At 40.4% G+C, this 27,386-nt stretch overlaps 1 protein-coding gene across 2 annotated transcripts; it reads right to left on the reverse strand.

The window, feature by feature from the left end:
* Nucleotides 1-8,092: 8,092 nt before the first annotated feature.
* Nucleotides 8,093-19,872, reverse strand: CREBL2 (cAMP responsive element binding protein like 2). Of its 2 annotated transcripts, none has more exons than XM_051770707.1 (4): nt 19,688-19,872; nt 11,871-12,068; nt 10,600-10,747; nt 8,093-9,898 (listed from the first exon to the last, which is right to left on the reverse strand). In XM_051770707.1, exons 1-4 carry the CDS (start codon nt 19,700-19,702, stop codon nt 9,825-9,827), a joined length of 435 nt encoding a protein of 144 aa, XP_051626667.1. In that variant the 5' UTR covers nt 19,703-19,872; the 3' UTR covers nt 8,093-9,824. The 2 variants fall into 2 exon arrangements, with proteins under 2 accessions (XP_051626667.1, XP_051626668.1); XM_051770708.1 differs by having other exon boundaries at nt 8,093-9,871; nt 19,688-19,869.
* Nucleotides 19,873-27,386: the final 7,514 nt, after the last annotated feature.

The raw sequence follows: 27,386 nt of genomic DNA on the forward strand, positions 1-27,386 counted from the left end.
CCATGAGGAAAGTCTGGAGTTTGGCTCCCTTAAACCACCTTCCCACATCAGTAAAAGCCCAGTCACAATTGTGACAGTGAGCATGACTCTGATTGCCATAACTAAAACTGCTACACTGTTCAAAACATATTCTCACCAACATAAGCTGCTTTTGAACTTGGAGGAATGTGCCCCTGCAGCTGTGCCCTTATGCAGCTACACTGATAAACCTTCCTGATTTCTACTTGCAATACAATGCAGCTTTCAGCATGTTCTTGTTTCATGCCCGGCCAGACACCAGCTTTTTCTCTGCATGGACAAGTAAAGGAAAGAGATGCTTTTGTTTCCATGGTTTGGGGAGAAGGACTTGAATTTTTTTGAGGCCACATAGAATTAGACAGCAGAGACCACATACAGATGGGTGTAATTACCCATCTTATTTCCAAAGGCATCACAGCACTTCTCTTCAGCCCTGGAGACTTATACTATCTCCACTTCCATACAGACTTCACAGAGTCCCTTCCCGTATCAATCCAAATACAGGGAGGAAAACGATTAAATGATATCCAGAGTTAGCAAGATTTCAGATTAGTTACCAGTTAGCTGTAAATGCAGCAGGAGTACCCCGATTTCCTTATTAACTCACAGCACTGCTGTGAGAGCTGATCTGCTGTCCAGCTTTTTACACACTCTGAAACAGTTACCTAGCTGTGTCTTCAAAGACTGCTTCCCGCTTGTTGATCATGTTAACTGTCAGAAGAAATTTCTGTCAAGGTAACAAATCACTGGAGATTTGTCTTTAAGGGAAACATTACCTCTTTCCTCCACTAAAAAAAAAAAATCATACTAGTAAATACTTTCGAGTATTGTATTTCAGGTATTTGGTGCCGTCGTGGAGGTTTTGCCTGGGATAGGACATAGGAGGAATGTCTTTGAAAATGACCCCTTTCAACGGTCTACCAAAACTCTCCATGGATTTGGTGCAGTTGCAAGGGTGTAAAGGATGTACATGTTGTAGTGGCTTTTGTAGTATAAGCAAAATGTGTGCGTGGGATCTATGATACCACCAGTCTTGCACAGTTCCAGCTTGCACTGCATGTATGTAGGAGCAAATTCACACAACCTCATCAACACACAGAATGCTTCCTGGGAAGTGGCACCTCAGTTTAGTTTTCTCCACTAAACTGTTTGGTGAACAGAGGAACAGTGATCTGTACAGAGAAAAGCTCCTCGCAGAGCCCAACCACCCACCTGCCAAGTTGATCTAGAAATAAGAGCGTTTCTCATTCTTTACAGAGCACCCTCTATGACTTGTTCTTTACATCCAATATTTTCCCCTGTAATTAATTTGTGATTGCAAGACCAGTAGCATTCTCACCTCAGTTCTCAGGAGATGGTTTTCTTCTAAATTTCCCTAAAAACATCCTTTATTTCTCTTTTAACTCCAAATAAGAACCAGCTAGCTTAAAAGAAACACAGAGCATAATTTAGATTAGGACATCCTATTCACAAATGTCCCTTAGGAAGTACCTGAACAGTGCCAAACCTTCTGTTGCACACTTGCAGCAGGAAAGTTCATATAAACAGGCTGCAATCCTCATTTAATTTATATTCTCATTTAATTATATAGTCTTCGGTTGGTAAAAATCTAGCCTTTAAAACTGATAGCACATGATAAGAGTTTTCCAAATATTATAGGGGCAGAGACTGTGTAAGAAATTAGTAGCAATGCTCCTATTTCCAAGCCAAAGTCATAAAAAATGAATACTAGAGTTTCAAGCTCACCTGACTCACTTTTATCAGTCATATATTCAGTTTTAGCTAATATTTTTTTCAGAAACCACTTCATCAGCTTAAGTACTCTATAAAAAACCTCAGAAGTGCCAATTGAGAAAATCACAGATTTTTCTTTTGTTGAGAAATTTATTACATGCCCTACATGTATAAAACTCCTTAAAGAAAGGTTTTTCAGCCAGCAACATAAGAGATGTAAATTTTGAAATCCCAGTGTAAGCGAGCAGCTGATTTCAGCTTTACAGAGCAATCTCCAGACTCTTCAACCACTCTGAATACACAGAAGTTTTCTCTCTTAGATGGACTCTGGTCAAAATCAACCCAAAATGGAAAACTAGAACCAAGAATCTCTCAGACTTTTGGGTACACTAAGCTTATTTAGGGACTTGTTTATCACCAGCCTGGTTTTCTGGGGAACCAGGGTTTATGTAATTCTGTTTGCAGCCAGTCTGCATCAGCAACGTATGGATCCCTTTACCAATTCCAACTCAGTTTGAAAGGGAAGTCATAAAGCCAATGCAATTTGGGCAATCAACAAATCTAGGGCTGAGTGGACTAACCTACCTACTTGCAGGGGAAAGCAAAAGAGACTCTTTTTGTACTCTGAGAGCAGCACACCAGCCAGACAGCACGTGTCCCTGCTTATCCACCAGTCAACTGCAAGTGTCCCTAAAGATCAGCCACAGCCTGGCTGTCTCCTACCCATAGCAGGGCTCAGGGAGTCAAAGAGGAAGGAAAAGTGGATACTGAGCAAAGGAAAAGGAAGAATAAGGCAAAGATCACAAGCTCAAAGGAAACCACACTGTTGGGACTTCACAAACTGATCAACTTGCTTTAGAGTGACACAGTCAGAATCCCTTCTCATGAGACTTTACCATGCAAACATTTCTCTAATTTCAGTGTATGAAAAGAGTACAACCAAATATATTAACAATATGAGACAAGAGGAAAAAAACAAGTGTACTACATTCTTCATCCAAATATTGGTGCAAAAATAAAAACCACTAGTTATGCACTTCTGTATGATTTAAGTGTAAGGTCATAAGTGATTAAATTGAAGCAGTTTAAGAAGTTTCTGCCTTTCAGATGAGAAAAAACCCTGACTCTAAATAGGTGCAGTCCAATCAAAGCCAAAGGAAAACAACCTTATGAAAACAGTGCTTCAGTGGCCCCAGCAATACCAGAAACACTCTGTTGAAGGCAACAGTATTTTAATCTTCAATAATTAAAATAACAATTTAAAATGACAGTTCTGTCCCAAAAAACCTTGAATAGGAAAGCAAAGCTGGTATACAGGTAGGAGGAGAGCTTGGAATCTTGGATTAACTGTTTAATGAAAAGCAACTCAAGTTCCATTTTTCTTTGGAGGGCAGGAGTTTGCAGGGGTCCATGTCACTACCCACAGGACAAGCAATTGCTGCCAAGCACTGGCGACCACAGTTGATTCTTTCTTGTAGCCTGATCACTGAAGGAGAAACACTACTAAGTCTTCCCTGCCCCTTGCTATAGTGAAATTGTGTCCTCAAAAGCTCTCAATGCTACTTGGAAGGCTAGCAGTCAGCACCCGACAACAGAAACAAAACTGGAGTGCATCAGTATTGATCCTCCATTCTACTCTTACTATCTCCATGTAGATCTCCAAACCAAGCATGATAGAAAAATGGCACACATGGAAGAAACTAGCACTTAAAAGCAGCGCTGACAATCCCTGCACTTGTCTCTATCCTTTCTAATTAACTTGAAATTGCTACTTTATAAAATTCTCCCTGATGTCTGAAAACAGGTATATACTAATAAAGACAGGGGAAAAGAAGTTTTACAGTAATAAAGACAATCATTTTAATCCATGTTAACAGGTGATAAAGTCACAGTTGGTAGTAGTATTTCTGACAAAGACAAAGCTGTGTTAATAACAGGCACATTTATTTTGTTTCTATGCCTTATTTCATACAAAGAACATGATTCAGAAAAAAAATGCAAGGTGAATGCAAGCAATTACAAGAGGCCATTCATCATTCTGCCTACATTCTTTTATTAATACATTCACAGAACTGCAACTGTGCTCATTTCACAAGTAGTCCCTGGCGGAGGGATTAAAACAGATAACCTTTATAATTGTTCTTCGGCTGTCAGTCAGCCTTTTTTATCTGTCAGCACATGTAGACAATATCAGCTCCATTACAATGTGGCATTGGATTGAAATGATGACAACATTAAGTGGCTTCTGAAAAAAAAACATTACGTAAATTCAAAAAATGGAAGTAGTTAATTGGCTGCTTCTCAAATACCCAGAGCAATCCTCTTCGGTTCCATTGGTTACTACTAATAAAAAATTACTATTTTATTTCAGAAGGTAAGAAACCCTAAGAATAAAGTAATGAGAAACACACCTTGCTGAAGTGAGTGTTCACACTGATACATCCCTGACCGAGCCATCACCTTGAGAAGGTTTACACAAATACTTGTCACAAGAGTCAGCAGCTGATCAGAAAGCCAGGCAAACCTCCTTCCCCTTTTGCTATCCAAGATCGCAGACAGGATCCCAGACTTAAATGGAAAACCAATACTGTTATTGTATTTACTTTGATGAAACCTTTTCTCAGTGATGTTCATGAGATAAAATCACTTTGGGCCAAAATTTTTAAAATTAATCCCCACCCCTAATTCCATAGGCTGTTTCAAGTGTGTAAACCTAAGATAAACTCCCTCTGTTTGAAAGCACTGTCACTGCTGAAAATGCCAGGCAACCTAGAATTTTAAAGAAATACAAGTAACAGAGTCATCTAAATCCCAGTGTTTCAAGTTAAAGACGACTTACCACTCTGGGAGGAGCAGAACTGTTTCCCAGCATCTACATGCTGGGAGAACACGCCCAGCATCTACAACTGAACAACATCACTACTGTCTGCTAATGCTGCTGCCTTCTTCCTGATCATACAGCTTATCAGAAAAATGCTCGAGCAAGCAAAAAACACTCTGGGGGGAGCTGATACCAGCTCTGCTTGCGCTCGGCTGAGAAACAAGAGGGTCCTGAGCTACAGAGGATGATGATAATATTAAGAGTTTGGAGTGCAGAAGGGGTATTTACACTGATGTTACTGAGAGCTTGAAATGTAGAAAGGGTACTCAGTATGAGTTGGTGGGTGTGGTACAGAGCGTGTGCAGAGGCAGAAACAGCAGAGTAACTCATGTTTTCATATAGTCCTCTGGAAAAGGAACCCCTGACAGCTTTTGAAAATAGCTGCCAGGCCACTTGGGGAAGAAAGGAGATTCACAGAATACCCTTTTCCTGTAGGAAAAAGGGAATGCATACTGCAAAGTGGATTTCAAAGGGGAGAGGAAAGAAAAAGCCCAGAAATGCAAAACAGAAAACACTGACCTAGCAACACGGCCAGATCTGTGTTTGATATGGAGTAGGAAGGAATTGTTCTTACATCAGCAGGCATTCACAGCATACCACATAAGGAGATGGTGAAGTTGGAGGCCACTGCTGGTATGCTCTACCACAAGAACATGGAGCATTGCTGTCGCCAGCACCGTAAAACTTGATCAAAATGTATTTTCTACATTGCCATGAGAAAGAAGGCACGGAAACAAGTCACTCCTCATGGCAAGCTGTTTCTATTCACACTGAATACAGTCTCATGAAAATGCATTTTATAACCCACTTGTAGTCTTTTATTCACAAATTTATTTCATCAACAGAACACCTATCAGCTGCAGCATAGTTAAGAATGTCACCAATACCCACCCAAACATATAGAGATCATGCACAAGAATTGCTTGAAGCAGTAATCAATGTTACTAGCATTGATTAAGCCAGTTGTGAGTTAACGCAGACACCCAAAAAGCAGAGTTAATCCTGTACTTTTTATAAAAGCAAAATTCTGCCTTCCAAGTGCTTTTTATGGAGGAAAAAAAGAAACTGAAAATCAGTTGTTTAGGTTCTTTTTTTTATAATGAAGTCCTGATGAAAATCATTAGCTGAACAATGACAACATTTTCTAGTTGCAATTTAAATATTGCTCAGAGCCCCACCCAACCTGGTCTTGAACACATCCAGGGATGGGGCATCCACAACTTCTCTGACAACCTGTGCCAGTGCCTCATCATCTTTACAGTAAAGAATTTTTTCCTAATATCTAATCTAGACCTACCCTCTGTCAGTTTGAAGCCATTCCCTCTTGTCTTGCCACCACAGGCCTTTGTAAATAGCCTTTCTCTATCTTTCTTGTAGGCTCCCTTCAGGTACTGGAAGGCCACAATATATCTACACACACAAATCTTTACTTTCTATAAATACAGCATCAGCTGAATTTTAGTTCCCCGATGTGCTATTCTGTATGTGATACCTCAGATTTTACTGTGGATTAGAAGTTTGTTTTCTCTCACAAATTCACAACAGAGTCATATAAGAAACTCAGTTATTAACAGAGAAATTAATGCTCAATGGCACTAAAAGCAGTAACTCACAGACTGGTATTTTGCCTTGCTTGCCTGCAACAGGGATTTCTACATCAGCTGATCATCTGTCACTCATGCTGCAACTCATGAAGAGGACTACAGTTCTTATTTCAGCTTTGCCTCTGATTTCTCTGCATTTTGAGATTAGTCTCAAACATTTGGTTCTTATATCGATAGTAATTTTATAGGTAATTATAGAGATTACAATTTCTTGGACAGTAGGAACTGGAACTATGATCCCAAATCTCCTCCACCTCTTCATGGGATTCCAGGAAAACCTAGATTCATTATTGATGTAGATTAATCTTCACCCTAAAATGTAAAAAAGAAAAAAACAAAACAGTTACAGGCACTTTCTCAAAGTTAGCCAGGTTTCAGTTGACAAGAAAAAGCTTTCTGAAATTTGTCTAATACATCAAAAAAACCAAACCTCTGATATAAGTTAAAATAGTCTTTGAAAAACACTTAACAGAATACTGATTTTTTGACAAACACTTATCAGATTATGAAAGCAGACTTTGATTTTTTTTTTTTTTTTACACACAATTTCAAAATATTCTCAGCTAAGTGACAAGTCAATTAAATGTATCCACTTCACTGTTCAGGATTCTATGCACGAAGCATATAAAAAGAAGACTTAATGTATGTTTTTCTTGTGAAGCTGCCACTATCTAGTACATCCTTGGGTTACATTCCCCAAAAGGATTAGTGTAACTGTACAGTGCTTACTCCATCATCATCAACTGAGTTCAGTCTCATTACACTTAACTGTAGTTACAGTTCTAGTGTTGTTGTAAACACCAAATAGTAGACAACCTTTTCTGGAGACTGCATAGTTTCCAGGAGATACCCACCTTTAGCTGGGCAAATGGTTCTAGCTGGGCATTAGATTTCCACAGGAAGTAGGAAAATTAAGCATTTCCAGGCTCATTTCCTTCCTTCAGTACGTGTGAGAGAGAACCAGCTGTGCTCACTAACTGCAGCAGAAATGTGAGAAAGGCTGTGCCCATTTTGCACAAGGAGAGGATAAGACTATACCATCCTTCATTATTTAGGGTACTAGATGAGACTCCTAGTCAGAGGACTTGGTTGTATCACTTCGAGGAGCCACATCAATGTGGATGAAGACTGTAAGCATTAGAGTAGCAAACAAACATGAACCACAAACATTTGCTAGTTTTCAAGGGGAACTGCTAAACTTCAAGCTCTAAAATGAAGGGCTCCCAGAGATCCAGCTAAGGCCAAAAAATTTATAAGACAGCACAATCTGTCACATGATGGAAGCCATGGAACTTTAATGATTGCTGCTAGGAATCCTACATTTTGTAATAAACTACGGCATCTAAGAGCAGATTGAAAAACTAGAGTTAGAGCCTGCAACTATGTGTCTCATATTTTTGCATGGAGGACAAACAACAAAACCATTGAAGATGATGCAGGCTGTAACATGTCTCGTGTCCATCTGCATGAAGTACAAAAAACCTGTCAGAACATGGATGTGGCACTATCTGTGCCACAGAGCTGGACTCAGGCTTGCCAAACACAATCCTGTAATGCCAACTGCTGATTAAGCCAAGAAGCAGAAGCCATGATGGGGAACAGAAAAAAATTGTTGCCCATCACAATGAGAAATTTCGACTCACCGTCTCCTTCAGAAAATAAAACTTTCTGCTGAGAGGCTTCTTGTTTGGTGAAACACAGAAAGAGGGAAGAAAACAAACAGGGTATTTCTGGCAAGATCAGAGCTGAGTCTGTCACATTACCTAGTGCTGAGTGGACCTGTTCTTGTCACGTACCGTAACTCCCGTGCATGTTTTCTACATTCCTGATTCGGAAAAACACTTAAGCACACACATAACATTTGAAATATATGTTTAAGTACAATACATCGTTTACATCTGAAAGTAGACTGTGCAAGACTAACTCTAGCCCAAAGTAATACATTACACTTCTGGTATGATCATGTTACAAAATGCAGCTACAAGGTTCACAGAGTATAGTTCTGAACATTTGGCCCAGGATTTTTCTTCCTCCAGAAAATGGACATGCAAGCATTCAATATAGACAAAAATCCCCAAACTTACATGCTGGCTTTATTGCTATCTTTCAGGACAAACTGCAGTTCCAAACTTCAAACACACGGGGTGGATGACTGGGGTCAGGACGTGGACAACACAACCTGAACCCCCATATCCTCCCCATCTCTACTTCAGTATTACTTAACTTTTCATAATAGTTTCCTGTATCTGTGCAACATTTATAGCAATTGTTAACTAAGTGCATGCTTGGAGGGTCTAAAGAATAAACTTAAAACCATGCCTTAAGGTTCAATATATAAGTGTTTAGAATGGAATTCTGAAAACAATTGTGCTGTACACTGAAATTATTTTCACTGCTTTCAACTCATCTTGAATTGAGGTAACGCTAAACAGACCCAATTAGTTCAATAAAAAGAAGGCAACATTCAGTCTAGCAAAGTCATTCATTATAATATTTATTCTATGAAACAATGAAGAAAACATAAGATTAAAAAATGTTCCATGCATTTCATAAAATACAGAGAAAGACATTGCCATAAACAGAACAGAATAAGCAAGCCAAACCCCCACTGAAAATCCAGAGAGCTCCACTCTCCACGTTACATCATATGAATACAAAAAGCATATCCAGGAGAAAGAGCAGTCTGAAGAAAGTGGCAGGTTATCTGTAAATAACCAGTATGAGTATATCAGCCCACGAGAGTTTTGCCATTACCTTTCTTATCATAAAACTGATGCCACTTGGTTTCCTTGCTACCAGTTCTTGGCATTATCTTTGGCTGGGAAACCAGGACAACGCAGCAGAACCCATTTTAAGTTGCTGTCCAGGAAAGTACTAGGGCCCAAAATGTAGGGAGCTACAGAAAGATAGCAGGGCCCAATGGGTGAGAGGGAATGTCTGGAAGCAAGATGCAGGGACATGCTTTGTCTATCCTACCAGAAGCGTGGGAGGTAGAAAATATATTCAGGGAAAGAAGTATGGGCAGAAGTAGGAAATATATCTAGTACCTCTCTTGAAGAATCCCTATCGCATATAAGACATGCTGGATTAGAGAAGGATGCTGAGAGCAACATCTTCATTTAGGTTACAAATTACATCGCTATAAACCTTCTTACTGAAAGCTTTTGATTCATTTCCTTCTCCCCGACCTACAGTACTCTGTTTGGCTTTAGCAAAGTTGTTATGAGATCCTTCTCTTGCTTTTACTTTACAGAACCTCCCAGACTCCCACAGTGGTTAACAACCACATAACTACCAAAACCAAAACCAGTCTAATTCTGGGCTCTGATATAAAAGCAGCCCCCATTTCGTAACAGAAATTCCCAAAAGCTGCCATAGCTGTATTTGGGGAGGGTGGTGTAGCGAAAGAAAGAACAATGCTCCACTTACACAAACACCTACTACCCCAAAAGCCCCACTCCATACAGCCTTAGGAACACCATCAAAGAGTTTCATGTGGGGAGGAGCAAAGAGAAGACAGCGGACTGGGATCCTTGCCCCTGCATCTGGGGATGCATCCACTTCTCAGAACAGCATTCTTCTGCGAGCTACCGAGGTATCTCTGCTGCAGTGCGAAAGGTTCTGCATTGGCCTCCTGTCAGTGATGCATCACAGGGGAAGACTGTTATGGTTAAAAATGTGATTTTCATGTTGATTCTTTCAAACATAAAGCTAGGAATTCCTATTTTTAAAAAAATTTCAGTAGAGTGTAATCTAGCCTGTAGCATGAAATATTACAAAATTAGAATTAGTAAGATATCGAATTGCCCTTTGCTACATCTTAACTCTCTCCCTTTGCACATACATATCAAGAATATGACTTTATATCACATGATCTTTTCACCTTCCAGTTCCTGGAATAACCTTATTTCATTCCCTGGACATGCACAAATGAGTCAGAAAGAAGACTCCGTAGGAAACGCCAAGTCCAGCATTTCTCACTTCTGAGTGCTTACGGCCAGAATACTGTTTTTTTGACGGAGTTTTTAAAATTCAATTATGCTTTATGTGCTCCATTCACCTCGCATTAAGAAAACAGAAAATGCTGTAAAAGATTAAGGTCTCAGGTCTTCACGGGCCTTAGTGAAACACAGAGATTGAGTCTTCTTTTAAAATAACTGCCCAGCTTCCTACCTAGTGTAGTATCTGTGTTGTCCATGTAAACATTACACAGAGTCTTTGTACCACCCACAAACCTCTTTGCTTCAATCAACTATTTGTGCCCAAAAGCACATCTTTATGTTTCTTCCTACACCACAGCCATCCTCCTACACCACAAAAGATGTAAAAAAACCAGGAATTAAGCATAGGCTGGATACTTACAGGGATTGCTGCTGTTTGCTTCCGTCTTCCCAGCCTTAGCAAGTTTGGTTGAGTTCTGCTGTGCTTTACCTTGCTCCTCTCCAGTTAGCAGGGCTTTTATTTCAGAGGGGATTTTCCCTTGGTCCATTGCCATGCACCACTGCTTGTACTGAAATATGCAAACACATTAGGCATTAGCAAACTGCCAGGATCACATTAGCAGACAAAACAGAGCTCTAATCTTTACCTTCCGGTATATTCATTTAAAGTCTGAATTTACTGAGCTGAAGCCTCTTATGAAACTGCAGAGCACTAATGAGCTAAGCACGTGTCCATGGTTGCATACCTGGCCTCAGCAAATCCTGTTTCAATCAATAAACTGCTACTCAGTGGCCATACTGGACAGAATACTGTAATTATTAAACAACATGGAACACTTTGTGCAATTTCTTGCTGCTGACATGCAAGAATACCGTTCCAGTTCATGGCCTATTAAAAACAAATATTTCACATGACTGTGCAGCTGATGGACTATTAAGAGGTCCTTTCTGATTGTGCAAGGCACAGTTGCAGCACATGTGCCTTATTCCTAGCTCCCTCATCTTAAATTCTTCACTGCCAAACCCAGAAGCACATCAAAAAACCTGTGGGCAGCTGGCTGACTTTTCACCTGATCTTAAACCTATTCACTTGTGCTGATTAGCCCTGCCTCCTCAAAAAAACCTAAAGCCAGGTCAAGGCAATACCCTCAGCTCCCAGCGAAATTTCAATAGCACCTCAATACCACTGAGGAGCTGTGTCTGATTTCCAAATGAAACATTCTCTTTGGTTAATGCTGTTTATTTAGCCAAGACACCCATCTTACATGTGCTGGAAAACAGGACAGCTGTGCAACCATCTATACAGAGAGCATGCTGCAAGAATCAACTTCCCCAACAGAGAAGCAATGACACACTGTGTATGTTCCCCCTTGATATATTAAGACATCTCTTTCCACCATCTACCTGTTTCTACATCTGCCAAAAGTTATTCAAAACAAATATTTCAAAGACAACAGACTCAAACGCAATGGCACTTTCTTTACTTGCTTCCTGTTCAAAACTAGCAGATAACTTGTGACATGAAATTCATATTCTACACACCGAAGAAGGCAAACAGCTGGATGCATCTGATGTTTTGATACCTTCTGGCTAGCCAAATGCCACTGTCAGTCACCGTGATTTTGAGAAAAAATGTTCATGAGCACAGGTCCCAAACAATACTGAGGATTAGGTTCAATGATAGTTTCTTACCATTTCAAGCTCTTCTCTGAGAGCGCAGATGGCTCGCTCTCTGCTTGAAACCAGTTCCTCCAGGTACTGGTACCTCAGCTTCTTCCTGGCCCTGCACTCTCTTGCACTCTGACGACTTCTTTCAAGTTTTGCCTTCAGATCTATTTTGGCTGGTTTACGACCTCGTTTGCCTGGTTTCTTTACCTTGCCTCCAACCACCTGGAAAGGAAGGGCACAATAAAGATCCTGTTCTGCAAAGGTAATGCTGTTACCACGTGATTGCAACTCCTCGGTGTCTCAAGTATAAAATCTTGCATATACATTCACTGATTCTGGAGCAACAGAGAAAATATGAATGCTGATGTATGAAGTTTTCAGTAACAGCATTAAAAACAAAAGAGAGGGACATGATTTCACAGTGAAGTAAGTGCTTAGGCAGTCCTATTGTAAATGCTACTAATCCGATTTGGAGCTCCACAAGATGGTTGAGGTTGGCAAGGACCTCTGGAGGTCATCTGGACCAACCCCTCCAGCTCGAGCAGGGCCAGCTGGGGCTAGCTGCCCAGGACCGTGTCCAGATGACTTTTAAATATCTCCAAGAAGGGAGACTCCACAATCCCTCTGGGCCACCCATTCCAGTGCTCAGTCATCCTCATAGTAAAAAAAAACAAACATTTCCTTATGTGCAGATGGACCCTCCTGTGTTGCAGTTTGTACCCACTGCCTCTGGTCCCACTTGTGTACCACTGAAGAAAGCCTGTCTCCACCTCCTTTACACCCTCCCTTTCAGGTATTTGTACACATTGATGAGATTCCCCAAGCCTTCTCCTCTCCAGGACAGATGGTCGTGGCCTTTTCAGCCTTTCTTCACAGGAGAGATGCTCCAGTCCCTTCATCATCTTAAAGGCCTTTTGCTGGACTCTCTCCAGTGTCTCCATTTCTCTCTTGTACAGGGGAGGCCAGAACTAGATACACTATTTCAGATATCTAGGAGGGTATCTGGGACATTGAGGAGGCATAGTCAACTTGTAGTGAAATCAAGTTTAATATCACCAACAACTCATGCTCTAGTACTTGCCAGAAATATTAGAAAAATTATATTATCTAGAAATATTATACTATGCAGTTTAATGTTTTATTTTGGAAAAAAACATAATCGATGTAATCCAAAACTTAGTTCTGCTGCAATCAACAGTTTCAGCCTACTCCAAATATGAAGCTTGTCAGAATTATTCACTAGCCATCTGAGCTTACTCAGGCCATGTTTCTTTCAGAGGAATCTTCTGAGGAGTTTTACTCAGTCACACCAGGTCCTACTTCTGCTGCCTCTGCTCCATCAGTACTGAACCACTCTGGCCATGATGGCCTTCAAAACATTATTACACAGCCTGGTGTGAGTCTCCTCATGCAACCTATCAGTGTTCAACTCTCCCTGTACCTAACTTAGATCTCCCTTCCAGAAATAGAACTCCCTAGTTTCTTGCCCTACGGAATGCAGATTTTGCAATCATTTTCCCCTCTTCTTTGTGTCTCCTTTTTAAGATGTCTGAAAGCTTCTCTTGCTACAATTAAAATATTTTTTTTAAAAAAGGAATAGTTTCCTCTGTGTTTACTCTATGCTTCCCCATCCAAATATTTTACTCTTAGCACGGGAGTATGGCACAAGAAAGTTTTAAATAGGCTCTGAAGCTTACTTCACTGGTCATTGGGTAGTATCACCCTGTAAGCATTACATCAGCCACGTACCCCAGCTCCCCTCTGAAGTGAGGATTTCTCCTTATTTGCATTCTGACCACACTGTTTGAATGGAGGGGGTGTGGAGAAATACAATTAACACATGCACACCTGCACAGAAGAATTTCACTGCTGCTTAGTATTTCACCATACTGTATACAGACAGGACTTTTTCTAATAGGCAGTATTCAAAATATCAGAGTTCAAAATTAAAAAAAAGGTACTTTTACTGTGTAATTCTACAAAATAAATAATTTGCAATATTCAAAGAAGTCACTTGTTCTACAAACTTAGCAGGCTGTAATAAAAACAATTCACTAGGGTGAATTGATGTGCTAGAATGAAGAGAAAAAAAAAGGACAATACAATTCAGCCTATTCTTTCTTTGGAAAGTGAGACAACAATCACATGCCAACATAATCCTACCCTCTCTGTATTGCCTCTCCTAATTTATTCAGGAGTAGCTAGCTACCATAAGCAAATGAAGGAACAGAAAGTACTTAATGGACATCTACGATAATGAAACAAATATAATACATTCAGAAGAGCAAAGAAAACAAATCAAGCTCTTTTACACTATAACTGCTGAATACAGTTTGAATAATCCACTCACTCCACCAAGTACTTCAATTCTTGAAGACTTTTAGCACCTGGGGCTTTTCTGTGCCAGTGCAAGGTAGTTCAAAGTAAATTTGAATTCAAGAGCTAGATAAGGTCTTGTAGAGAGGTACACTCCAGCTCTCTTAAAAAACCTTTGCCACTGAGTTCTGACCTTCTAGAAGTAGAGTGAGCTAGCTTTTAAGGCTGGAGCCCCAGCACACCCCACACTGTTCTATGAACAAAATAACTCGAGTCTTAGTCCAGCACAGGAGCGGTCACGGCCATGCCCTTTCACCACAATGTTGGGCAGGTGAATAGTTCCCACCACCCTGTTTCTCACATACAGCAAGTTAAAGACTGCTTAGCACATTGCAAATGCATCCTGGATCCACCATTACCAATGAATTGCTTTCCCTTTAGTTACTCCAGAGAGCTTTCTACAGATTGGTGTACTAATTGCTCTCTCTCCACGATCTTTTACCACTGCAGCAATCCTGCACACAAGCTCTCTTATGACAAGAAAAAGGCTTGTACCTTTTGGGTTTTTGACCCTAATAATCTGACTTCACACCATCCCTAAAGAACTCATACTGTCTTTATGGCTCCTGGAGTTCACCATACAATTAAGCATCACACTGCAAAGTTGGTCTGGTAAGCCATTTAATCAAATCCTGCATCATCATCACTTTTCCCTGCTGTAACCTTAAGCAACCCAGTTGGGGAAAAAAAGGCCTGGGAAATCCTTTGCCCCCATCCAACATTACCATATCCCCCTGGCTTCCAAGTCATGTTTGCCTACTCAGTTGCTATGCTGATGTGACAGAAAGAAGACAAAGCAGAAGTGATAGTTGATGTTGAACATGGCAACAGACCAAGAAACAAGCAGGCAAACATTTTTTGTCCCTTTGTATTCCTCTGGAGTTTATAAAAGGATGTGATCTATTAGCATTCAGCAGTAGGAATCTGGGGTTTTTTCCACAGAGTCATGAGTCATAAGCAATCAAGACCCAGAAAAACATCAATTATAAAATTTGACATAGAAATATTAGTAATGACATGCATTAGTTAGATGTATGACCAAGCCCCACTTCATTTCGCTCAGACTTCAGAAAATGGAAAAACATAATTCTTTCCCCAAGGTACATGGTGTGATTCTTGGGGTGTCCTGCACAGGGCCAGGAGTTGGACTGGATGATCTTGATGGGTCTTTTCCAACTCAGCATACTCTGTGATTCTAAGATTTTCTTTTTAATACAGTACCTAGATCATAACCTAATTCTTATCTGCCATCAGTGTTCAACCACAAAGTTATGTGACCTGGAATGGAAATAGCTGCAATTACTTGACCTGACATAGAAAATCCCTCACATTTCTGGATTTTGTTATTAGAAGGATGCAACACCTACAAAAGCACTTCCAGAATGCATGACAGAGAGTCCTCCTTAGGAAGGAGATGCATACATAATACAGTTACTAGCACTCACAACCCTGAGGAACTGAGCCCCTCGGATCGAAGATTTTGATAAAGCGGCCTCATTGTGACATCTGCAGGTTTTAAACAATTCAGCAGATTAAAACAACACTATCTGAAGTGTCAAAGCAATGCTGATCACATTGACCAGTTCAGCATTTTCCAGCAGCTCGGAGTTCATTCACCAATAAATCAGCAGTTCTATCAAACAGTAGTTGAGATCCAGCTCAAAGAATCATCTTAAGTGGAATCTTCATTGCATTAGCAGCTGAAGGTACAGGTGTGCAGAATTTAACTTAACATGAAGCTGATGACCATATACAGAATTTACATAAAACTGTAAAAGTGATTAGTAAGAAATAAAACCTAAGTGCTGCATTACAGTAGAGGGGAGAGGAATCTATTCACACTGGCAAACATTTTCTCAAAATCAGAAAGCAAATTAAGTTAGTCACAAGTCTGCTAATAAAGATGAAGTTTTCTGATCTTCCAATTCAAAGCATACCATTTACAGCAGCAGTACAAAACCCAGCTGGAAAGTATGCTTGTTATTCCTCTGCTGCATGACATTTTATATGCTTAACATAGATTTAACTTTCACTAGAAGACAAAATGCTTCCCATAACGATCCAAAAACGTAAGATACTATTTAGTGAGCAAACACTTTATGTCTTAAGCTGGTATGTCAATAGACATCTATCTTAAAACCCTAATGATACAAAGTGATTAACACACTAAGAATGTAATCTTTTGCACAAATGCATAAAGACTGTCTTTGCTGCAATGTCTATTAAAAAAAGCATAAGCTAGGAATAAATATCAAGTGTTTTCATAAGGTGTTACACAGGCACCCAGAAGTCAAGATTAAGGTTCAGGGCAGCAATCAAACAGATACCACCTTCCTGCTCAAGAGGTGAGAGTCCTCCTCTTCCCCCAGGGAAGGACCTACAGCCTCACCCGTGGAAGCATGTCCACCAACGTGCTGTACACATTCTGCCAGTTCACACTAACAGAAGCCACGCACTTCTTTAAACCTGTCTCTGTTAGAGCTCAGAACAGACACAGGGATGTCAGCTAACTCTACCACGTATAGCCTCCTAGTTCACTGCAACAACGAAATAAAACTGCTCTAGCTATTTTATAGGATTTAAGCTCATCCATTTTACTCATTCATTGAAAATATGAGCAGATGTGCCATCTGAGCAATGCCAAGCAGCACCTTCTTAAAACATCTAATGACTTAAAATTGCTCATATAAAATTATAACCAAAGCTGCTCAGGTTTTATTTTGCCAAGCAAGCAGCAGTGAGAATGCTTTATATTCAGACATGATCCTGGGTGGAAAATTTCTCCAGCACATTGCAAATCTACATATTCTGAAAAAGCCCTGCAGGGTGAAAACTTAGCAGCCCACCTCCTTAACAACTGAAGTCACTCCACACTAGCTCTCAGTCCCTGCTGCAGCATTCAAAGCCTAACCCAGAGTAGACTTCAGGACTGCCTGGGAGATCACTCTCTCTGTGATCCTTGTCACACACAACAGCAAGGGCCACAGGCAGACACCTGCTGTAAGACATCTCATGGATGAAGACTCATCAGGCTCTCTATTTGAAGCACATCTGCCTTGCTCCCACACTTCCCTCCAAGGGACATCTGTATCCCCATAATTATGGCTCAGGACCAGACAGGACTGAGTATTTGATGTTTCAAAAGTAGGCTTGTAGAAAGCAATGCAACTCCTTGCGTGCAGCCTTTTGCAGTGGACCTTCCCCTGTTCTAACACCAAGCACTCCCTTAAAATGGAAAAGCTGTATGAACACCAGAGCAAGGCATCAACAGATGCTCAATCCATAAATGTAAATGCCCCATATAAACAGTTTATCTGAGGGCTTGCTTTTTCAAACTCAGGTAACACCTAAAAACACGCTGAGCTTACCTATTTGAAGGCTTTTCTTTCACTTCACACATTGCAATTTTGTGGAAGTTTAGAAAAAGTCAGACTTCAAGACCAACATCCTTGCCCAAGCCCCTGGAACCAGCCTGATGAAGAGCAAACAATCTGAGCTGGAGACCTGGCTTTAAACAGCCACTGCCTCTTTTACAAGATTAAAGGAATTTGCTTCTTCATTTAGAGGATGCAGCAATTTATTTACAAGCAAAATAAAGTCAACAACCAAGAGCCAATCCCTTCAAAGTTGAGAAGGTGAGATTGAGATCTGCTCTCTCAAAAATCTGAAGAATGGACCTGTCTATTGTCATCAGAACTGGGTAACAAAAGGTTTTCCTAAGCCTTCCTTTGTATGTCCAACACATGTTGAACTAACAAGGCATTTAAAAATACTGTTGGGTGCATTTCACTGAATTTTCATTCCCCTTCAAAAAAAGTAATCAGTTACTACACTCCACTGCTAATATTAAGAATGATGCACTATACATTTTTTTCCTCCCCAAATCCCACTTAAATTAAAAAATAACATTTAAAATATATTTGTCTCCAAAATGCACTTTTTTCTTAAAGCTCAATCTAATCATTTGGTTCAGTTCAATTTATTTTTGAGGAAAAATACATTTCATCTAAACTTTTTAAAAACTAAAGCTATCTTTTCCGTACAAGGCAAGAATATTTGTAATAATAGAGGGCAACCCCAATGGTTTTTGGTGGTGGTTTGGTTTTTGTTTGCTTGTTTTTAATTTCACTAGAGTAACAAAAGTGATCTGATGTTAAAACCTTTTTTTATTTCTCATTTCTAGCTATAAACTGAAAAGTTAATTACCAATAAGTATTGCCAGAGCATTCCCTATAAAAACTTCCAAAATTAATACAAAAGATTGCAGTTAGCTATATAAAACTTTATTTTAATGGTTTCCAACTAGAGTTATCAGCTAACAGAAATATGCAAAATACTTCTTACCCTAGTTCAAACTCTCTGCTTCCCAATGTATATAATAAATAATAAGTTATATGTAGTCTTCCAAACTAACAAAGTAATTTCACCTATAAACATTGAAACTACTATAAGAGTTCCTCCTTTTTCCTGTGTTTAAATACTTCAGAGGTGCACAAGTGTTGTTTTAACAGGAATTAATTGCCAAGGAACAGCTACATCACTAAACTCTTTCCCTTACACAATCAATAGCTCAAACCAGAGCAAGAAGTGAACAATCCTTAGATTCAAGTAAGGTCTACAGCAGAAAAGAAGGTCATATTTTGGGGTTGGTTTGGATTTTTTTGTGTGCATAATTTAAGAACATCCTTCAGAACTGAAACATGAAATTTTTCTAGATCTGATGTTCAGCTATTCTACCTCTCCCTTTCTTACTATTTCTTTCCAATTAAAGGAATACGTTAACAAGAACCATTTTTCTAATGCTCTCCTAAACCAGATAAGGCTAAATTAAAGTGCACAATGAATTAAGGAAAACATTACAGCATGCAAGCCCAATTCTAAATTAATTATGTCATGCAGACAAAGGAAAACACTGAACTTGGGTTCAGGTAGCTACAGAATGGTTACTTCACTACTAATGAAATTTAGTTGTCTCTGTTCTTATGTTCTTTCACAGTTGTTCAGTTCACAGACAACACTCCAATTAGGCAGGCCAACTCCCTCAATAAGGAGGAAAGCATGACTCAGTGGAATTTTTAGGAGATTTCAAGGACACGATGGCTCAAGGTGTAAGACCGCAGCAGCTACAAAATGAGGTATAAATACTGCTTACCTCATCCTGACACAGCAACCTGCAGTGGGAAGAGCCCTCCCAAGAGAAATGGCATCTCGGATGGAGTCACCAAACCCTCGGGGCAACCTTTAGTCTCTCGACTTGCCCCTAGCCCACGTCTGGAGCTCTACGGAAACGCCAGAAGTAGCATCCAAGAGCTGCAAGCAAAGGAAAAGAAGGGGGCAACCCCCTCCTTCCTGGCGGCTGCAGCGACCAGAGCCCTTCGAGAGGAGATTTCAGCAGGCTCCCTGCACCAAGAGCCTCGCCGGCTGCCCTCAGCTTCGGCTCCAAGGTGGGCCCCCCAGGCCCTTACCTTGCTGTCATCCATGTGTGCCGCCACGAGTCCGCCGCGCCGCAGCCCGAGCCCGGCAGAGCCGCCCGCCCGTCCGCAGCCCCGGCGGACAGACAGCCGACGCTCAGAACACCTCAGGGCCCCCCGCGGCCGCCGCCATCACTCACCGCCCTGTTTGTTTACAGCCGACGGGCGCGAGGGCGCCGGCAGAGCGGTGCGCGGTGGGAAATGTAGTCTTGCCCGGCCCCGCCGCCTTTGGCCACTGCTCCGCTGGGGGCGAGAAGAAATACAATTCCCAGCAGGCCCAGCGGGGAGAGAAGCGGTGATTGGCCCTCGCCTATCTAAGTGGGGAACTACATTTCCCAGGAGGCCCCGCAGCAGCTTAATTTGTTGTTTCGTTAGTTTTTGGCCTTTTTTTGTAACGCGCCGTCCCACGGCAGCTCACCGGCCGCTTCAGTGGCTCTGTGTCGATGACCAGGGGCTGGTGGGGGCTGCCCGTCCGACCCTGCGCACGGGCTCTCGAGCTCTGAGCCCTAAATCGAACCCCAGTTTAGCTGCTCCTGTGATCGCCTCCAGTGCCTCCGTGTCCCCGCCGGCAGCTCTGCCCTCACCGGCCCCTGGTCAGCGTTACAGAGCCGCGGGCTTGGCAGCTGAGCAGCCGTGTAATGGCTTGAGCATTAGATAAACAAAAAACCCCCAAACCACAAAACAACAAATTAAGTTTTCTGCTATTGTTTGCCTAGCTTTACCCTAAGAGTTCCTGAAGACAGAACGAAGTCTTCCAAGCCCCCTGGACACTGCATGGTGTACTGAGCTCCTCAGCTACCGCAAGGCTGAAGCAGTCCCTGTAATCCTTTGAGAATACCCGGGTTCCTCTCATTTTCCTATCGACACATGGCAGAGAATGTTAATATTGAATGCTTGATGCAAAGCCAAGCCATGCATCGTCCTGCATCTGCCCTATCCCCCAGGTCCCTTGAAATTAGGCTTCTGCTTGCTCGAAAGACACATGTAGCCCAGTGAACAATTTCATAAACATGGTCAATGTTTCAAGTTGGCAGTGAAACCTGAAGCTAGGCATGTTTCATGTTGCTGCATGTTTCTTTTTATTCATGCAACTCTATTCACAGGAGTTTCCCATGACTTAATCTCTCTTACATGCAATTGTTAAGGCTAAAGGCTTTGTCATGGGATTTTCCCCCTGAATCACAGACCTTCCTCTTGGAAGGCTATGCTTTCTAGATGGCAGAGACAAAGAACTTTCAGAAGCTTTTTTTCTCTTATATGCTTTTCAGTTGTCAAAGACAAGGCAGTTTGCTCACTTTGTATTTGCCTGTCCAAAAACAATGAATCAGTTCTGGCAACTCCCCTCTGAAATAATAGTAATAAAAAAGCAGGGTTGATCAGTATGTTGAGCAGGAGGCGTCAGCTAATAAAGTAGCAGGAATAGCTCAATATGAGCTTGTCTAGGTTGCCTCCTGTGATCCCTCCCCTATCTTTGCCTTCAAATTCTTCAAGAAGGTGGTGAGGTGCCTCATACCGCCTTTGGCCTCTCCTGGGACCATAAAGCTGACTTTAAAAGTTAGTTGGGGGTTTCCCTGGTGAAGGGAAATATTGAGTGGCAAAGAGCCAACATAGCTCACTTTAGGCAACCCTCTGTTGCAACACGAGTGGAGGAAGGAGATTAGACAGAGCCCTGATGCTGATTCAGAAAGACCAGAATCCTTTTAACCAGCAAGTTATAGCTGCATCTTTTCTTTCCACTAGATTATCCCACACTGCTCCTTCTGCTTTATATCACTTATGAAGCAGAGCTCTCAGCTTCAAAACAGGATAAGCACAAGTTCCCTGCCTAAGCACTTAAGAGCTTCTATATTTTAGCACAGAACAACTCAAAATAGGCATTTCAGTCTACTTTCCTACTATGGTTATGCTGTCCCCCTGGAAGAATACGGACATGCAAGTTGAGAGGGAGTCTGTCAGGAAGAACAATTGTGAATGAAACCGAATATTATATATATGCACATATATATAGCACATAAGATTTGGAACTGATTTTAACAGCTAGAAGTAGTACTTCTTTACACAGCATATAGTGAACTCTTGGAGTTTACTGCCAACAGGACACTGTAAAGAAGAGAATACTGCAAGTTCATAAAAGGATTAGATATGTTTATGTCTCATAAAGAGGTACTAAGTGGATGCATTCTCTGTCATCCCTAATCTAACTGGGATACTGGGGATGTATGAGAGGAAGAGATGCATGAGAGAGCAGAAAAAGGCCAAGTTCACATATTCTCCCTAAAAGGTGTCTCCTCTTAAGGTCTGACTCAGCAGGTCTTTTTTTGTTGTTGTCTAACAGGTCACCATTTTGACCCCCAAAGACTCACAAATGATAAGATTTTTAAGTAAAACCTCCTTGGTTAAATGCAGTGTCACAAATCGTCTTACGTAATAACTATTGGCAGGTTCCTGCTGAAAATTAGTTATATTTATTAAAAGAAGGGTTGTGCTTCTGAGATCCAGAGAGACTTTGAAGTATAAAAATAAAGTAAGTTCAGGCAATACAGTGGCAATCAGGGTATAGTTTAAATATCACTGCTTATGTCAGTGTGACTTAAAAAGATATATAACTCACAGGGTGATTTTGCACCATGTGCTCATATTTGCAGTGATATCAATAGATCCTTAAAGGGTGTTTATTCTCTCTAGAACTGGAAATGTTTTAATTTGGGCAATTCAAAATCTGTTCCTCTGGGACCCTGCCTGAAACAAGAATAAATCTTGCAATGTTTTGGTATCAGGGCTCAGCATTTTACTGAAATTGCTCCTCTGTACATTTGTGGAGTCTTTAGAGATTCAGAGCCTTTGAGATTAGTTCATTTATAGATATAAAGGCAAAGATTAAGATATTTTCTTGTTTGTTTTCCAAATATACTGAGATGCTAATTGCTTTAATAGAGATGCTAACTCATTTGCCATGGGGCAAAGACTCCATGAACAGCTTGTCTGTTGGGATTTTGGAGGTTTTTTTGTAGAACTGATAGAGAAATTGCATTTTTCTACATCCTTTAATCTGACGTCCAAGGAACATTTCCGGAAATACAAGAAATTCTCTGTCTTTCAGTTTGTAGAGTCTGTTGATACTGAGACAGAGAACACCTTTAACTTTTCGTTTATACTCATCAGTAAAAGTATTTGTCACCAAGGAGTGACAAAAAAATTTTTTTTATTTACGTAATATTCTATATCTTATTTTTTTTTAATATAACTATGGTAAAAGTATACCAGTTTATTGGTTTGGATTTTTTTTTTTCATTAGAGAAATCAGCTATATAGTCTAAAGCTCTGGAAGACCTGGTAAACACATGAACAGCACATGCTCACAAGCACATTGATTGATCACCTCCATTGGTGATGATTAAAAGAAAATTCTGTTTAAAATAAAAGCTCTTTGAAAGTTGGCTTTTAAATCTAATCAGTGTTTGAAGGAAGCACAGCATGTTGGAAACCTGATCTGTGACTATTTCCTATACACTGTATAATTAAATGTTGATAAGGGGTTACTCTCATATTTGCTAAATGTTCTACTTTGTGACAAGATGAGGGCCTTCTGTGGTTGCAAATGCTTGAAGTCAGCTCTACAAGGGGAGTTCTTCCTATTTAGCTATTGCGAATGTACTTCTCAAGTAAAATGGACTCAAAATAAGATAATTTAGAATAATCAGCTTTTGTCCTGTGCATACACACACGCAGAAACGTTACAGCTTTATCTAACCAAACTAACTTTCCCACATAAGCAAAATCTTGAGACAGTGCTCATGATGCTTTTATATTGCTGAAGGGATAGGCTATGTGTAAATTAAAATATTGCATGAAAATGCTCATGCTGCAGTTGGAAAGGAGCTACATCATATTTTCTAGCTCTACTAGAAGGGAGAAAAAGAAGTCAGATGATCACACATATAATTGGTAATTCTAAATACGATATGTGAGGAAAACCAGGAATGGTTCAAAAAGTTATTTGAAAAACATGGGTTTCGTGCAGCATTTAAACTAAATATAAGAAACTGAGAACCATAGAGCAAGACAAACAAATCACTGATTAAGAAGATGACAAAGAGTGGGTTAAAGTTCAATGAGGTGCACAAGTGAATAAAATTTAATCTTGTTCCGAAACAACAAACAGAGCAGCACAATATGCCACGTTCAGGAATGTGAGAGCCATGTTGTATCTGGCACTTGAACAACAGAGAATTATTGCTGCTGATATGGTAATTGCAGAGGTACAGAAAAAAAGTGGGTGGATCATGTGAAATTCATGAAATACTTGAGGTGAATTTACAGCAGGATTAGTCTTTTAATTGTGTACATTGATCTCTATGCACAACTGGTTTACTAAAAAGGCCTATTGTTCATTCTCAAGAGGTTTAAAAATCCGCTTCAGCTCGGTGTCTTATTTTTTTGGTTCATAAGATATTTTGCAACGTGCTCCTCCCCTTTGGCCTACACAAACAAATATGCCTGCATAGTCATACCTATTAGAGCCAGTCAAAATCTGCTCTTAGTAGCTGGCCATTCTGGTAAGAGCATTTCTGGTTGCCACAACACATAAAATAATTTTAAACAGTTTTGTCCAGATCCAGATTCTGTGGCATGGGCTGTGCTCACATGCAAAACATTTACTAATCTAAGTCTGATACTGTTGTCTTGTCCAAGGGCATAAACAAGGTTTCTGCATAGCTTAAACAAAAACTGAAGGACTTGTATGGTAAGCTGGATCTGCACTGTAACTGGGTCAGAGGACTTCCATGATGACCTTGACTACTTTCAGAAATGCCATTGTCCCTCATGTGAAGGTTTGGGTCATCAGATACAGAACTTTTCCCTGGTCTGCACTGCTCACCCCATCTTAAGTCAGCATCATATTGGCTAATTTCTGTTTTGCAACTGTATTTAAGAGTATTGGATTTCCTAGTATTGTTGTAACTGCTAATGAGTTGTGTATTTGTGTTTAATGAGATTTGTATTTAATGAGACTGCTCAGGTGAACAGAAGTTATTTACAGGATCAAAAGCTGCACCACAAAAAGTGTTGTATTAATTTGTAATAAATGTAAATGAGGAATGCACTCCTGGATAACAGCCAGTTGTTCACAAGGCTATTTCAAGGAAACAGGCAAAATATGCAGCAGGTTATTGGGAGCTGGCAGGCTGCCTGCCTTGCACATCCATACAGGGGAAATAAAAGTGTGTTGTTTCAGAAATACACAGCAAAAAGCACAGCTACCCTCCCAGTACCTAAAAGGGGCTACAAGAGAGCTGGAGAGAAACTTTTTACAAGGGCATATAGTGATAGGACAAGGGGGAATGGCTTTAAACTGACAGAGAGTAGGTTTAGATTAGATATTTGGAAGAAATTCTTTACTGTGAGGGTGGTGAGGCACTGGCAGAGGTTGCCCAGAGATGTTGTGGATGCCTCATCCCTGGAAGTGTTCAAGGTCATTGGATGGGGCCCTGGGCAACCCAGTCTACTTGCTCACTTTGGTCTTGACGTCAGTGGAAGAAATGGCATTTAAATTCTCAAGTCAGACGCTGGTTCACAAATGATCATATCAAAAATCTAACAATCAAGAGGATTGACTACAAATGCACATAAATATCTACTAGTTTTCTCATTCACATATCTATATATAAAATAACTGTAAGCTCAAAACTATCTCTGACTTGAAACCATAATTGATTTATGACAACTGTTTGAAGATTTGGAGGATTAGCTGTAATTATAAGATAAAAATTAGAAAATATTGACTGGTTTGCAAAAAGCATTAAAGTACAAGATGAGGGCAGGGGTGGGCTGTGTGTGTATTCCCCCGTGTCTAAAAGGACCGTAATTAAAAAACTACACATTAAACGTTTATTTTTTTCTTTTAAATTTTACAATACTTTTAAACAAATTTCAGACAAGGCTGATCCAAGAGAAGAAGCAAATGGGCTTTGTGAAACACCAGCACAGAAATCGAGTTACCTGTTTTTTCTAAGCAAGTGGTCTTTTTTAACTTCTATCTCAGGATTTCCCTTTAGAACTTGGGACCGAGGACTATACTGTCCCTCCAAAAGTAGGGACTAACACTAGAGTTTCAGACAACTGTACAAAATATCTTGCCTCCTGTACGTCCCCACTGTCTTGTGTTACAAACCACTCGTGGTCAGACTGTACAGGGTAGTTCTGCACACAGCAGAAGCTGTCTGTGGCACTGTGCTCCTTTCCTACATGGTCCCTGGCAGGTTTGCTGTCAGACCCAGGAGCAGTACACTAAAGTTTACTAATTCCTGAATGGTTCCCCCTCTACAGGTCTCCACGAGAGACTACTAGTGGTTTCTATCTACTGAGGCATATTTCTACAAAAGTGCTAAATGATGCTATGAAGTAATTTAAGGGTAGTAAACCTATAGCAAGAGAAGCTTTCATCCTCTCCACAATACCTTGAGATCCACAGCTATGTGTTTACAAATAGGACATTCAGGAGTTTTCTCCAAGTATTTTCCGTGACTTTAAGGCCCAGGTTTAGCTACAGAAGAAAGCCTGACATACATATGTTGATGCCCATGTTAGGTGTTAGTCTGTTTGGTTTCAAAGGCATCTCCAGAAGCTGACTTGAAACACTTACATCAGTCTGCTGCTCAAAATCACTGAAACTTAGAGGTAAGTAGGTAATTATAGATGTTGTGAACAGACCCGTCAGTAGTCATTTCATAGAACCAAGTGATGTCATACTACAGAATAGCTTTGCCATGTGTTTGACAGGCGTTTTACAAAAAGAAATGCAGGTGGGGGATTTTCATGTGTGTTTGTTGTAGATATTTTTTGGTTTTTACCATCTCCAGTTCTTCATGCAAATGAGTTTTTTATTAAACAACTGCTACAATGTCAGGTATAAATACTAACCGAGGAAGCAATGAATCTATACAAAGATTGACAGCTGTTTGCTAAGTGTTCACTCTGGTTGCATATATATAGTCCTTATGGCTCTAATTACTTGTCCTATTGCGAGAAGCATCAGCCCCACTACCTCTGCCTTTGTTAACATCCTTTAAATTTCTAGCTATGTCAGGGAGAAAAGACCCTATTGCTGAATCTGAGTTGAGACTGCTATGGAAAATTTTCCCCTGACAGTGTCAGAAATGTTATTCAGAGTCCCACAGATAGCTACAGCATTCTTAAATGGAATACAACTCACACTTTTCCGCCTTTAATGTGTTCAGCAGACAGGTGGCAACCCAACTGCTGGGAAGTTCCTAAGTATTTATATCCTTTAACTCTCAAATTATATGAACAACTAATAGGAAATGTCATGCACTGAGTATATGAGTAATGTTCCCATTAATCAATCTTCCAAAATAATCTGGATTATTATGTCTGTTTGTACTACACTGTAGCTATTTGCAGATAGATGTACTAAAAAAGCAAGCTTGATTCGTATCAGCTCCGTTCCATGTGGAGCATTGCAGGCAGAATCTCTTACAAGTTCTTTCCTTTTCCAGACGTGCTTTGGCCAGGCACAAGAGAGACTCATAAATGTAGAATACCACCAAGATGCAATTGTCTGCTTTCTGGTGTCAGCATTTGACTCCCACTTAGACATAATTTTCAACTGAGTATAGAATCTGCGAGGAAATGAAAAATGAGATCTTTAGTTGCTCTGAGCTAGCAATCAGAC

The sequence above is a fragment of the Manacus candei genome, unplaced genomic scaffold, assembly GCF_025592945.1.
Source record: "Manacus candei isolate 608988 ecotype Guabito, Panama unplaced genomic scaffold, ASM2559294v1 h1tg000124l, whole genome shotgun sequence".
NCBI lineage: Eukaryota > Metazoa > Chordata > Aves > Passeriformes > Pipridae > Manacus > Manacus candei.